This window comes from Carassius auratus, chromosome 4, assembly GCF_003368295.1.
Source record: "Carassius auratus strain Wakin chromosome 4, ASM336829v1, whole genome shotgun sequence".
Lineage (NCBI taxonomy): Eukaryota > Metazoa > Chordata > Actinopteri > Cypriniformes > Cyprinidae > Carassius > Carassius auratus.
Genome location: NC_039246.1, coordinates 7232825 through 7249208, shown reverse-complemented (window position 1 = coordinate 7249208; position 16384 = coordinate 7232825). Strand labels below are relative to the sequence as shown.

The 16384-nt window shown below is 38.1% G+C and overlaps 1 protein-coding gene across 3 annotated transcripts in view; it reads right to left on the bottom strand.

The window, feature by feature from the left end:
- The window catches only part of LOC113057423 (IQ motif and SEC7 domain-containing protein 3-like), a 115835-nt gene that overhangs the window by 49675 nt on the left and 49776 nt on the right, over positions 1 to 16384 (bottom strand). For all 3 annotated transcript variants that reach the window (XM_026224853.1, XM_026224833.1, XM_026224843.1), the window contains exons 3-4: positions 14376 to 14835; positions 3498 to 4699 (exon numbers count right to left, since the gene is read on the bottom strand). In XM_026224853.1, the coding sequence (XP_026080638.1) occupies positions 3498 to 4699; positions 14376 to 14835 (1662 nt within the window). The remainder of the gene's footprint in view (positions 1 to 3497; positions 4700 to 14375; positions 14836 to 16384) is intronic.

Sequence of the window (16384 nt, the reverse complement as noted above, 5' to 3'; positions counted from 1 at the left end):
AGTTGCATTTCTCCAACTTTGAAAAACAGATGTCCTCATTGGAAAGATGCACCTGGGTGATAGGATAGTTACAGGAGTAGACAGTTCTTCAATTTACAAGAAGCAAACAAAAAAAGAAAGAGACATCTTGATGGAATATGCAAATTAGTACACGATAAACAATGCGCAATAAATAAACACAGCTAAAAAAAACACAATTATTTAACTAAAATAAACATTAAATAAATTTAAAATTCAAATATTTGTGTGTGGACAGAACACATTGATCTCAAAAATGGTCCCATTTTACTTGATTTTACTCTATATGCAAGTTATACAAGATTATTTCAAATCAGACACTTATTGTGATTTCTGGGGGCGCAGCAAAACAATATTTGAATGCCTTCAGGGAGATTGCCATATTGCAGTCATGCATGAATTTTAGAAATTATGTTCCTGGCTAGTAAACCGACATGATCTTGATGTTATCTAATCCTTATAAAATCCATTTTGTATGAATACAGGAACAAACTGGTCCTGTGTTAAAAATGAAATCGCGACAAAACATGTTTCAGATTAGGCCTCTGTGAAATGATCTTGAGGAAATTAGGCATTTGGATAAAAAAATGCATACACAGTGGAGAGAAATGCAGTGTATAATTAGGTATAACAGTCAGCAATGCAGGAAACAGGATAGAGAAGTCATCTTACCCTGCTATAAAGATCTTACTTCAAAATAAATAACAAAATAATAATATTCAACACACAAGCTGCAAGCAGTAATTACACTCTATAACTCTGAATAGTTGGTAGTCATCATTTATGTGGTATTCTTGGGACATTATGACAAGGATACCTATTGCTTTCCCTTATCTGACACGCATGATTCAACTCATCCTCTCATTAGAGACTGTAAGACCTGAAATGGTTGTGTCAGTAAATGGAAACCATAAACAGAGACATCCAAATGGGAGCCTTTAGGATAGGTTTGGAAAGCACTGCTATTTAGTGGCAAAATGCGTTATTGAGATATTTTTATTAATTAATATATTTGAATTCTTTTGTTGTGGCAAGCTCATTATCTGAAGAGTGATGCTGAAGACCAAATGCGGAAGCAAAAACTGTACAGGACATTTTGAGGGGCTATAGAATCCCATCCAGAAATGGTGGAAACATAGAAGACAAACAGATATAATATGTCCCCCCTTTCATTTTCCTTATCTCTCTCTCTCTCTCTCCTCCTTATGCACACAATCCAGATAAACCTAATAGTCTCATTATTGTAGTGTGTTATTAATTAGACAACTAGTCCAACCTTTAAAATGTCTTTATGCTTGGAACAGAGCAAGATGAGATTAGGGAAAATGGAATGAGACAGCACTTTAAATAAAAGCAGTGCTATTAATAGGGTCAGACAAACCCAAGGTGACAGGCATCGGGGCGGGGGTGTTAGCCACAGCTGGAGACAGAACAAGATGACAGGAGTGAGACAGGAAAGTGAGAAAGAGAGAGACTAGAATTTGGTGTGAAGTTTTGAAGAGCAGCCCTCATGCAGCTATAATAACGGCAGGTGAGGACCAGTGTTAATTTCGTTGACTAAATATTTTCGTCATTATTTTCGTCACGAATATATTTTTGCCGACGAAAACGAAACGAAAACTAAAATAGAAGGCACTGATGGAGACTAAAACTATGACTAAATTGATTGACATTATCGTCAACGAATAAAGGACGAGACGAAAATAGACTGTGACGAAAATCAAATCAGCAGACGGGAGAGATGCGAGGAATGAGCAAAAGAACCTGCAAAACAGAACAGACTGCATGAGAGAAGAGAACCAATCAGAGCCTGACTTATTGAGACGTGAAGCGAAGGTTTTCAGTTTTTATGAGCTCCCGGGAAGTCGGCATTCGATTTCGAAGAGGTGATAGGGACTTTAAGCAACAGCCTCTGGTGGAACGGCAACGGCATTCTGGCGTTGTATTGCGCCTGCGCGAATTTAACTGCTACTTTCTGACGTTCTAATTTAACGGTCTACTACGGGAGAACAGCTGATTTGCCGGAGTCGCTACAACGTGAGAGGTTAGGTAAAGAAATGTTATGTTTTTAGACTTATTTACATCATACAATATTAAAAACTCCTCTTCTGACAAAAGATTGTCATTTAACGCCAAAAGCAATCCTTCTCTTGCTTTTTTAAATTATATATTTTTTTGGATCTCAATAAATGAATTAATGCTGCGTTGCGCTGTTCTGTTTTACCGTTGCTTAGTGACTTTTACGTTCTTGGCTACAGCGGTGTGACGGCAAACTTCCGGTCGCTGTAGCCGTTCCATTCGCAGCTGTTGCTTAAAGTCCCTACTGTCTAAAAGAGCGACAAAATGTCCACAGCTCACTTCACGTTTGACGACGAACAAAACAAAACAAAGTGTAAAGCACGCAGAGCGCTCATTCGTGGCAAGAACACAACCAATTTGAAAGGACATTTACAGACGAGCCACCCGGACATTTTCTCAAATGTAATTTTACAACGATGTTCTTTTGTTTATTGAGCTAAGCAAAATTGGAATAGTGCAGTGCGTAGATGTTGTAGCATTAAATATTACGAACTGAAAAGTACTGTAAAATAGCCCCTTCTTCAAATTAGATGCGAGCACAATACTAATACGTAATATCATGATAAATACATTTGATTAATACTAATGTTTAGTATATTTTATAATGTTCTACTTGTTGACAATATCACAAATATTTCTATATTAGTCATGTGAAACATGAATGTTCACATCCTATCATTATACATACAAATCTAGCAATATTGTAGTATTTAAAACATACAATATTGATAGACAAATGAATACCCTATAAAAACTTGTTACTTTTTTTATCCACCTAGCTGCCAACTTATTAAATATTTACTTTAAATGTATGCACTTATTGTTCAGCTCAGCTGTAAGCTTTAAGGTCCTGGACCTAAGGTTATTTTTCTTTTATTGATGGTCAATTGGCAGCTAGTTATTGTTTACATTATCATGACAGTGTTTGTTGCTGCATAAAAGCTTTTGAATCGAAATAAAGACACAGTTGTGTTGAAATAAAGTTGAATTTGTGTTTTATATATTTTGGTTAAGTTTGTTTCCTATACCAGCTGTAAAAAATTGTCTAGTAAATCTGTTATTGATTTTAGTCTTATTTTAGTCGACTAAAATACCAAGCAATTTTAGTCGACTAAAATACCAAGCAATTTTAGTCGACTAAAATAAGACTAAAATTAAAACAAATCAGATGACTAAAACTTGACTAAAACTAAAAAGAATTATAGTCAAAAGACTAAGACTAAAACTAAATTAAAATTTCGTGTCAAAATTAACACTGGTGAGGACAGCTTGATAAAATGAAAGAAAAAATGGTTTTATAGCTTAAAATATCTGTCATTAGTCACTTCAAGCAAATGTGATGTAAAAAGTTCTGCAACCATAACTATCAACTGGAGATAAGAGGTTCTCAGGGTACTCACATGTTGAAGAGGTTGAGGCCGATACGATATAGGCGTTTTCGCATGACGTCAGTGGAGAGGGTAGGAGATTTGCAACTGGTTGGGTTTTCGCAGTGGTATCGGGGCAAGCTAAGAATCATGGCCTGTAAAGCCTCTTTGGACGAGACCTCAGAAGCCGATTGAGCTGATGTGGATGTACTGCTGCTACTCATCTGCTCTGAGCTATTGTCCGCTGTGTCTGACTCAATTCGCTTAGCTTCCAAAACCTCTACAATTGGGGTGACTGGCGTCTCTGCAACCTCGGGTGGAGGCAAGGTTTCAGAGGTTATTGCTGTCTCTACCGGAATTGCTGGTTCTGGAAATTCCTGTTTCTCCAAGACCAGAGGTGGAAGATCCTCCCCAAGCTCCTCTTCACTTGGTGGAGGATCTGGGAAATCGCCGTCAGGTATTTCCTCAGCATCCTGCTCTAGGGGTGGAGGAGCTGGATCCTGTGGAGATGGTGGTGGTTGTCCTTGTTGAGGTGGTTGTTCCTTTGCATCACTTAGCAGAGGCTGCTGTGGGCTCTCAGTAATTATGGCCCCCTGCTGGACACAATTACCGAGAGAAACAGAGGTTGACACATGGAAGTTCTTGCTGTCAATTTGAACTGTCACATCCCGGAAGGCCATCATCAGCTTGCTGGCACTCCGGGCCATGTTCTCAGAATTGTCTATTTGGCCTGTTCCGCTGTGGAATGTGGCAGGGTCCATGGGGCCACCTTCTCGGACTGTTCCTGCCAACCCAGATTTGCCAGCTGCTGTACTAAAGGCCTCTGAGCTAAACTGGTAGGTGCCACCTTCTTGGAGTGAACACATGGTCTTCATGCTCCAGTTGCTAAGTGCATCATCAATGGATTTGGCAAGAGACTGGACTTGCTCATTGAAGGAATCTTCGAGGTCGGTGAGGGAGCCACCTACCGTGGTGGGCAAGGATGGGGACCGGACAAGGGGGATACTTGCCAGATTGCAGCCTTCAGCCAGCGCCCGTTCAGCTGAGATACCCTCTGTATTTTGCACCCGCACTTTTCGCAGGGAGATACGGCGTGGCAAACGACTTTCAAGGAGGGAGTTTCGGATCTTCTCAAAGTTTTTGCTGAGCTGATACTGGCGAAAAGCCGTCTGGATCTTGCAAGCAGCACGGCGTGAGATGAGGTGGCCCCCATATTTGTGCTCTAACATTTCGATCTGCAAAGAAAGAGATATGAAACAGGGTCAGATAAAGCAACATTATGACAAGCACAGACAAATATCCACAGAAAGAGATGACAGCATTAAATTAAATCAATAACAAGACTTACTACAAATTGCTAAATATCATGACATGCTGAGACAAACCAATTTTTAAGTCCCCGACTGCCCTTCATGCAAAAACTCTTAATAACATTTGAATACACTGCATACAACAGTGAAAGCAAATTACCCCACAGTGAATAAAGAAACACTAAAGTACATGCGTTAAACTGTGCATTAACAGTTGTGTTAATTCGACTGCATTCATGGTTTAGAAATAAAAAATAAAAAACATTTCGCTCACTCCAAAAATTATTTTTAAAATAAGTTTTTTGATTAAATTAATTATGGACATAGCAGGTGAAAATATAGTCAAGACAGCCAAACTGTGATAGGACCTTTCAGAACAAGAATAACCTTTTGAACAGTATTTGGTCCAGCCAACATTTTGCCATTGCTACACACACACACACACACACACACAAACCCTTTAGATTTTTTCATAGCTTGTGTCCCTTGAAAAATAACATTCTCTGGGAACTGTTTGGCTCATAATCCAAAGGTAAATCACCCTTGACTAACACTTTCAGAAATGATTCGATTTTGAGTACCCTTGTGGTCAGTCAAAACAGATGTGCCTTTGCCTCCACCTTCTACCTATCCATCTATCTATTTTCCAAATAATTTGTTTTAAATAGGGCTGTAGGGATTTTGGGCCCTATCCTATCCTCTGGGGCCATAAGGTGGCCATCACAAGGCCCATTAAAATTAAATGAAAGAGCGCGGCATGCGACATGCTATTTAAACAGTACACATTTCCTGCTATTTGAGGCACATTAGGCAATGTCATCTTTTCCAGTTATTTGGTTCTCTATGCCACTTATCATTGTCTAATAGACTATGCTATATAAAACACATTTTCAGTTGCAAGATGATAAATTACATATAATTTTCTAATATATATACCTTTATTAAACCTTTAAAGGATACAAGATAATGTAAAAATAATAATAATAATAATAATAATAATAATGAGAACTTGCATATGGCTGGAACTTTGCATATGGCTGCTAATGTACAGCAGATGCACATTTGTTCATCAGAGCCAGATGAAAGTATTACTGTATGGTCTCCAGACAATCTATGAGGAATTCCGATTTGTGGAGTTTCCATCTGTAGCCCCAACATTACCTTCCAAACTGACAAGAGTAATAATTTGTTCCGTCAGTCATGGATTCTTTCTAGAAAGTGAATGCCAGGCCCCTAGCTGATAACTGAGGCTGAATTTCACCTGCTAGTCTTCTATTGTGCTCCTATCAGCTGTCAGTGGTCTTGTCCTTTCCTGGGTGAGCTCAGATTTGAGGTCATTAAAGTCCTGCCATTTCCAACAGTTTGATAAGAGAAAGTGACCTGATGCAATCAGTCATGGTTATGGATTCAAACTCCCTGAGAGAAGTTTCAATAACACTGAAAAGCCATCTTAACTTAGTAATCTACATTTGTCTCAGACTAGGTTAGAAAGAAAAGAAATGTCTGGGGATTATTAAGTTTTGAATAGTGTCTGGGCTCTGAGTTACAGAGTTTTTTACCAGAAGAGGCTTGAGCTTGGAATGCTACTGCTAGTTCACAACCTTCCTTGAATATTCATAGTTTTTACCCAGCATGATCCATTGGTGCTGATATACAACATTGGACACTCAGACATAAGGGATGAAATAGCAGTGGACGCCTTGCACATGAGATGGGATATCAAAAAAGAAAGCTATAGTTGCCAAGGATGTCTTTTTATTTTCATACACTACATGTGTCTTGAAATATGGGAGCAGATAAATCAAGGATGCCGCCACTGTTTCACATAGCAGATCTATGTGACATTCGGTGCTATTTATTTTCGAAGCTTTTCGAAGGGTAAAATAGATAAATGACAGTATGGCTGAAACACGATGAGATGACCTACAGAGAGGATACAGAGACAAATTCGATTTCTGGCATCACAAAACCACAAAGATAGTTGTGATCTCTATGACCCTGAGGTGTGGTAAAAACACCAGGTGCGCAACAGGGCTGGGGCATGATAGAGGGTGAGAGCAAAATACAAAGAGACATGAAGGCGTGTAACGAATGCAGTCCTGCTGCAAATCCACCCATTAGCCAGCTGTCAGGTCCGTTTCCGATCACTTCACTAAGCGGCGCCGGGGAGAGAGATCATTCCGGAACCACTGCAGCCATAAAGGAAGGGGGTATTGCAATGACACCATTCCCTATCAGCTCAGCCCAGGCAAATCAGACTTGACAGCTGGATCAGCACTCTGTCCAAGCTCACTTCTTCACCACCCCAGCAGAAAATGACATATCATACATATCCAAACAAGACAGGCTTACATAAACTACACAAGTAAAGCGATAGAGGTGAATGTTAAACAGAAATCCTACCCCATTGTTACAAACCTACTTAGTCCCAGCTTTCGGACCGAATGTCTGATGTATATGGCACATATAATTGGAAACACTTCAGGAGTTCTGAACTGATTGATTGAATTCTACTGTAACCTTTCCTCTGGAAACAAAGATGCCGTGGCACCAAACCCCCTCATGGAGAAACAAAGCCGTTGTGTTACAACTTTGATAATGAGCACTTATAAGCATCCACTAAACGCTAGATTTCTAAATAGACATTTGCAGGCCGCTAAACATGACGCGGCAAAAAAATGAAACATGACTGGTTAAGATGTGGTTAAGGTAAAGATGTGACTATACATTTTGCACGGGACACACTATTGAAATCAAAAGGGCACCTGCTAGAAAACGTGGCTCTGTATACGCAATCTCATTGGCTCAATTGATCAGAGCTGCTTTTTGTCAAATCATATTTGGTATATCTGTTCATATTTGGTGCTTGACATTAGTCTCTCATTTGCATTGATTTGTGTCTCAAGGATACATGTATATTTATGAGGCCATCAGCATAAGACAGGATAATCAAAGGTCTCTTTGGGAGGTTAGGCACACCTTCATTAGCATAAAGAGGCAATCACACAGAAGAGGTGCTGTAGTAGTTATCTGTGGAGCCATCAGTCTCCGAGAGATCGTGTCTAGAGTCACTAAAGCCAGATTATCAGCACTCAGACACCCTCTGAGGGAGCTGACTTTGCTGACAGTGGATCACAGCTCATGGCATTTAGCTCAGCATTTCAGCCTTGTCAGTCAGGATACTTCTTAAATGACAGAAGTATAGCAATATATGCCAACCTGTGACCGCACTTCATTGGAAATCCTAAAAAAGATGTTCCAATGTTGCTTGGCAATTTGACGTTTACGATTCATTAGCATTATGTAGGAATTGCTGTAAATATGAGATTTTAACTTCCAAAATGCATTGAAATCGAAAGCAAATTTCTTTAACTCCGTTTGGAATCATAATGAAATACTTACACTAAGTATTATTAACGGTTTATGTACAAAATTACTGAAAAATCACTTGTATTATTCTTATTTCTGAAGATAACAATTTAGCACGCAGTGCACATTCTACTTAAAATGTGAAAATTAGACACATACCAAGAATGAGTAAAGATCCAGAAAAGGTTTATATATATATATATATATATATATATATATATATATATATATATATATATATATATAATCAGAGAATACTATAACCAAGAGAGGGAACACAGGATAAGATCTATTTTCACTGATATCAACATCCATGTCTTCTCATCAAGTTTGCTAATCCACTTTTTTTTTTTACTGCTGATGTTTGCCTTTTTTTCAGTTTTTGCAGTTCAGAGACGAGAGTGTAAGTAAACACATCAAACTTTCCTGCGTGTCGCCGCTCGGTAAATCTGTCAGAAAGTTTTGCAGAGGGAATTCGGATTAGTTCAATCTATAAAACGGTAGGCTGAGATATGGACCCATTTCTCATGAATACCCGTTTTTTTATTAGCCTGGGTTCTCTGAGTGATTATAGTAAGAGGAAGCTCACCCTAATGCATCACATGTTACAGATTATCTGCAATACTAGGTAAAAATGGATAAACAGTGTTTGATTTGTACTCTGCGACGGACGCCCTGGGTTTCGTTAAAGTACTTGTAAAAACCAATTACTCTGAGAGTGTACAGGAAATCTCTAGAAGGGGTTGTGAAGATGATCAATCAGTAATGTCCCAATTTTGAGTGGCGTTAGACTGGATATGAAGTTCTAGCATGCTGACTAATGTGTGTCACTGAACACGTGGAGTACAGTACTGGCTAGATATACTTATTCAACAGCCAGATATGTATGCAAATACATAACAGGAAATGTATTATATGTATTGTAATGCACCATGTGCATTTAATGGAAATGCACATGGTCAATGCTAAACTGAACAACATTTTACCAAAATTGGCAGTTTAAGATGTGCAACTGTAGTTTGATCAGCATTTTCAGTTTATTTCTACACAGGCCTATATGCATCAAAATGCCAGCAGACTCAGCTCAGATAATTTGCCAGCTCTGGGAGTTGGCAATATGATGTGTGAACAAAGCTATAACAGTAACAGTTAGAGCATGTGTAAGTGTAGGAAACTTCAAAGAAGGTCTGTTGCCAAAAAAAAGACTAAACCAATCCGAGCTGATGCTGCTGTTTATGGGAGATTTCTTCCAAATGACATATTGGTGGTAGACTGGGAATAACAATGTCAATCAACCACAGCTGTGACTTTCTGACTTCGTACCAACAGTTGAATACTTAGTTAAACATGTTGTCTTTTGAAATGTGGTATTAAATTCACCTTATAAATATAAACATTGAATTTAATTACATTTACAATTTTAAGGGAAGGTTTTAACGTTAGACTTATTTTCAAAAATAAATGTGTATATATATTCAATTCGTATGTATTTTGTTACTTCATTTAAAATTTGCCCCTATAGTTTCCCCAACTCTAGTTTGAAAAATCCAACCTGATCTCACGGCAATTCGTACATATTTTACAAGGTGGCTTATTCATACGAATTCGTACGACCACACTCATATATTCATATGATTTTTGCCAAATCGGACATATTTTACGAGTTGCAAAATTCGTATGAATGACCTACACCTAATCCCACCCCTAAACCTAACCATGACTGGGGTTTAAACAAATCATATAAAATCGTACGAGTGAGGTCATACAAATATGTACGAATAAGCCACCTCGTAAAATACCTACGAATTGGCCATGAGATAGCGTTGGAAAAATCCCTGAATAAGAAACTCTAATTAAAGTTTCAGTATATGGATTTAAGGCATTTATGTTTTGGATAAATCTGTGTGCTTGTACGTGTGTGTTTGTGTGTCTCCGAGAGAGAGATACTAGTTTTCTCTAGCTCTTATCCGCAGTGTTAGACTCTGCACCCTTATCTGCCTTCAGGAGAGATTTCACACCTCTACAGACAGAAGATCAATGGCATAATGCAGACACAGAGAATTGTACAAGTGAATGCATACAGTATACTCATCTTCTCAAGCACAAATGCTGGTACACACACACACACACACACACACACACACACACACACACGCGTCTGTACGTAGCACAGTGTCTCACACTGCAACCACGTTCGTATTAACATACTGATTCAAATACATCACCTACTGCAAACCAACTTACAAAAGATATGCAAATAAACTTTAATAAGTAAACAGAATCAAGAAGTGTTCATCCATCATACTTAGTTAATTCAACAAATGTGTTAAATTAATGTTAAAACCGTGCAATGTTTTGCTCGTTTCTCTTGTCTGTGCATGCACATTTTTAGACTTCAGCGACAGGGGTTCCCGATTCTGATGAGAATGAAAACCTATAGGCTAACTGTCTAATCTAATTTAGTAGTATGTTACTGATTTTGTGCAATTGAGATAAGCTTATCTGTGTGAGAAGAAGAAGAAATGCATTAAATTAAATTGTTTGAATAATGGAGGGTGTGAATAAAGTAATGGGTATAAACTGAAACTCATTCTATTTATTGACTAAATGACCAATACTGCACTGGCCATCCAGGCTGTCTTGTCTGCATTTTTTTAAATAAATGAGATCCACACACATTTAAAGTTTTGAGGGAATACATCCAAAGTATATTAAAGAAGTCATTTGCTCATGTCTTGACAAAATGACAATAAACTGTATTGAACTCTAATGTTTTATCTGACCATCCTAAGGGCCAGATAGATGATTTTCTTGAGGAGGTGGACCTGTAATGGTTGATGAAATAAAAAAAGGAATACATTCAAATTCCAATAGAAGGAAAGAAACCTTTTCTCTTCCTGCGGATTAAACCAATAGATTTAGTAGTCATACTTTATTATAGCACATTGCGGACACCCTGGTGAAGTTCAATAAGGAAAAAATAAATAAATAAATACACAACATCTCTTATAAAACTCTACGGAAAAAGAAGTGATGCACATATATGCAACGGCTTCCTGATCCTGAACCTATGACTTTCCATGGTCGGCATGATTTTGCCAAGTAAGACATCTTTTGTTGATCCTGGATCAACATTACCTTCCAAAAATATAGACTTAAACCAATCCCTACCCCAAAACCTAACCTTACCTATAGTTTATTCTTAAAATCAGAGGGAAATGATAGCTGATTAACCAGGGTGTAGAAGCACCTAACCCTGATTGTAAGCCTAAAACTGATATTTTCTGAAAAGTTATCTCTCAATTCTGATTGGTTGATAGGAATGATGTTGAACATGTTGTACTTGGTGAAATCACGCTCACCGACTTTCCATATCTGAATATGACACAATGTATACCTTAAGACTAACTTTAGGATTCTATAATACATGGTTGATATATATTAAATAATGTATCATGTAAAATATATCATAATAATGAAGTTATAAATAAGTCAAAATGCTTAAAAACACAAAGTGAAGGTGGTATATGTACTATATCTATCAGTCCAATTTGCAAACTGTTTTTTTTTTTTTTTTTGGATGAGGGGTCAGAAGGTAATGGCTGTAGTGTGGATGTGGCTAACCAATTTAATTTTGCATACTGATATGTTTCAGCACAGAGTCTGAGCACTTTATCAGCCTAAAAGTTGCAAATGCGAATAAGAACAAGTCTTCAAGATAAAAAAAAAACTAAAAAAACAAAAAACTGCCAAATTGCAAAACAGTTCTTACATTCATTAGCTGGGATTTTCTCAAATTACATGGTTTAACTTGTCACAGTGTGAACCTGCCAATACCAGTCTTTTAGCAATGTTTAATCAAACAGTTATAACATGTAAAACGTTGCATTGAATGTAGTTAATCATTTTAAATTTAAAATTAATAGGGACAACTTGCCTCAATTAAAAAATACAAAATAAACAATTTCAGTATGGAAGAATATATATATATATATATATATATATATATATATATATATATATATATATATATATATATATATATATATATGTATGTATATAATACACATTTTTGATTAAAGAGCACTTTGACTGAATTAATAATAAATTAATAATGAATAAGTGTGTTATTAGCTTATTTCATAACAGCTATTATGTTTCTGATTTTTTATTTGAATTTAAGATTAACTATATTAAATATGTTAAATTAGCAATATTCATAAGTAGATGTTTCAAACTGCGCAACCCCTGTTATGTGTAATCCTGTTTGTTTTTCTCCCAAATTATCTGTAATGCTCCTCTTTCAGAATTTATTTTTATTTAAATATAATTTAATTTTGACCTTATATTAAAAGCAGAATAAATCACTGTCAGTCATTTTGCAATGCAAACATAATTTGATTAAATATTTCTGAGCAAAAACAGTGGGGGATGGGCAATGCAATTTGCGGTATGAACACTCAGCAAGAAAATGACAAAAAAATGAAGGATGAGGATTTTAAGAGGACCTCTGTGTTACCATGACAACACAACCTTTTCTCCTCCTCTCCTCCCATCCATCTCTCTTGGTGTCGCTTTTGCTCTCTCTATCTCTGTCATCTCAATCTACTTCTCTCCAATGCACCCCTCTCAGAAACCTCTGATAGCCCCTGAATGAAGCTGCCTTAGTGTTTTCTGTTCAGCCATAAAATTCTGTAAAGAAACATGTCTGCGCTCTAATTGAGCACCAGTATAGATATAACTCTTTGCCAGAATATAGTGAGCTGCCATGTAGTCTACTGCCTACATAGGCTGTATCCTGGAACTTAATTTGGAACCTTCTACATATAGGCAGCAATTCTGAACAATACACAAAAAGGAGACTCAACTCACAACTGGTTCTAATAATGCTTAAGGTAACACTTTAGTATATTAACCATTTCTCACTATTAACTAGATTCTTGTTAACATGACTATTGTTTACATAATGGATATTTATTAGCACTTATAAAGCACATATTCTGCATGAGCATATTCAACATCTGTAATGTAACTATTAATAAGCATCAAATTAGGAGTTTATTGACACAAAAGTCGTAGTTAAATGTTTGTTAATAGCAAGAATTTGATCTTAAAATAAGGTGTCACCATGTTTGACATTAGCATGCTCCTAAGCTAACAAATGCGATACTCTAATAAGTTTAAAAAAAAAAAAAATAACACAAATAAAACATAAAAACACCGGAGCCCACATAAATATTGGTAAAATAGTTCAAATAGGTAAATTGTTTTAATTACATAATTAATTAATTAATTAATTGTATTTAATTTACATTTTACTTGACTCATCCGTCATCTTGGTGCTTGTTGCAATGTTTTTTAGTATTTGGACAAATTAGGCTAACATAATATAAGCATAATTATGCTGCCTTACTTTCTGGAACAGCAGCTGCTTATTGTGCATACCTATGATTTCTTAAAATGCTGTTTAGGTAGGCAGTTAACCGGGTTTTGGCACAGAATTAGAGAGGTGCAAATCACTAATCAGTTGATAATCAGTCCCCAAACAATGCATTAAAGAATGACTGGCAGGCCTGCACAGAATCTGTGAGTTTCATAGAAAGCTCCAGATTTCTCCTGTCCCTTACATTTATTGTGGCTAATTTGAAGTGTATGTGGCAATTTGCCAAGATTGTGTTCTTGCATTTGTTTTCTTCTCATTGTTGACTTACTGTACGTAAACATCCACAAGACATATGTTTGATCCTGAATGCGTTACAATAAAATGCTATGCCAGCTTAAAAATAGTTTAAATGCTTCACAAATGGTTCTCTTTTGGTATACATATATATATTAGTAGCTGATATGGCTATACATACACATTATGTACAATTTCATGTCAGTGATTTTAATGCAAGAGCACACCTTGAGTGAACGGCCTCCAATACTCTTCAACTCCACTTCAGATATTTTATCATAATTCCAAAGAATTCAGTGCAGTTTCCATGTAGGCCTTATGATAGGTTAGAAAGCTGATGGAGATAGTAATGGATGTGTATGAGATGAGGATGGATGATCAACCTGTAAACATCCCATTCCAAAAAGGTCCAGCGGCCTTTACCAACTTCAACACATTCCAACTCACTCAGCCACTAAAAGCAACCATCGGAAGCACAGCAGCCAGTCCTCAAGAGCCTCAAGCATACATTCACACGTCCTCAAGACTGTCATCCAACAGCGCCTTGCTCCCTACCTGTTTGTTTTTGAGGTCGAGCGAGAGTTCATAGTCGGAGGTGGTGGAGTGGCTGCATGTTCCATTCCTCTGTACTCTGATTGGCGAAGCAGTGTGATGCAAGCTTGGCCTCCTTCCTGTGCCTCCCGTACTTGCTGTTTCCTTTTCCTGCTCCTCTGTCTCCTTCTTCACCTCTTCCTGCACTGGTTGTGGTGGTTGAGCCTCGGGTTTCTCTTCCTCTCGTTCAATCTCTTGTACCCTCACTTCTTCCTCCTCCACTTCTGCTCTCTCTCTCTCTTGCACTTCACCTTCATCTCGATCCTCATTTCCCCCTCCTGAATCGACAGATGTCACATTGTTCCCTGCAACCTGAGTTGCCACCTGGACCTCGGGCTGGGTGGCACTGGTGGAAGTAACCCCAGGGGATGGAGATGCAGCAGGTGATGGTGTTGTAATGGAAGAAGGAGGAGGTGGCTCTTCACTGCAGAAAGGAGGAGAAAACGAAGAGTCAGCCTGCAGCCCAGGCACTATTTGACCTTGTCCTCCAGTTCAGGGGGGCGTGGCCTAGGGGTGGGTCAATGTCAATCTCTCCCTCCCTTTTCTCTCATCAACTGTGCCCTTCAGGGCAAAGAGAAAGAGATGAAGCGATTGTCTTGGGGCCAAAGCCCATAGTGTCCATTCCAGGATGGACTCGAGAGTTACCAGACAACCAGAGGGGGTGGGTGGGACACACAGTGATTTGCGACACCCAACATGTGACACACAGAGACATGACAGACACAGTCATGCAGCTATCAGTGTGGTACATTAACTGCTCATTATTGCAGTGTTAATCTGTGACCTGATATAGCGATTGAATTGTTCAGGCTAACTCTTGCAAATCTTTTGGACCCCATGCTAAACTTGAGGTGAAACCCCATCCAAAAACTAGTGTCAATTTAGTGTCAGTTTAGGCATAACAGTGAGAAACTTATGAGCCCTCTGAATGGTTCTGTCAGAGAAGGCAACAGTCTGCTGACTACAGATTTTAGGAAACTCGACTCATGACCCACCACAATTGTCCCGATTTCTAGCATACCTAAAAATATGCAGACAAAGCTTTTTACATTATTAGGCTCCATGTAAATGCAACTACTGTAAATACACCTTTGTGTGGCATGTCACGCTTCTGACAATGAACATTATCTGGAATGTACAGAAGACAAATTGTACCAGGCTACATTGAGCTTATTTTCCCATGAAGGAAAGCGGGGTTGTCCCATACACCAGCGGTCTACCTAAAGCCCCAGATTTAAGACTCTTTAAGCCTTTGGGTTGAATCATCAGGATGTAGTTGACAATAGGGGCTTTTGTTTTGATTTTAAAGTGGTAGGCTGATACTAATTAGAGACTGTAGATCCTTTGCCTTTTATCACGCTCTCTGTTTTAAATTCTCTATTTCTCCACGTCACATTAGATCACTCTTTTCATTTATACCCATCCCTGCATGTTTTTCTTTCCGGGTTCTACCTTCTCAGTCCCTTGCGTCCCCTACCCACTCACATGGTTCTTTCTTTTAGCATGAGTGAGTCTGATTGTGTATGTGTGAGGCAGAGAGAGGCATTGGGAGCACTCAGGCTGTATGCATTTGTCTAAGCGCAGTCTAATATCACAGAGTGCTAGTGGACCAGGACAGGTCATAGTCAGAGTTCTGCACACAGACTGGCTTTTAAAAGGCTCTGTTGGCATCAATGTATGCATGAAGCAGCGAAACTCAATTATCTTTCCATCCAGATTACATGGCAATGGGGGCGACAAAGCAAAAAAAAGCTGCTGATTGTAAATGGAAGCGGATTTGATGTTTGATAGACAATGTTTTCCCAAAGAACAGCAAGCGAGGATGGCACAGAGATTTGGAGGGAGAGGAGGTATTTTAGGAATTAGTAGTTAGTTAGTGGGCAAAGAAAAGTGGCAACTCCAAAATGTAGTGAGATGCCTAGCTTGAAAATGCTGTTGGCTTTTTGGCCAAAAAAATAAAAAGGCAACACTGC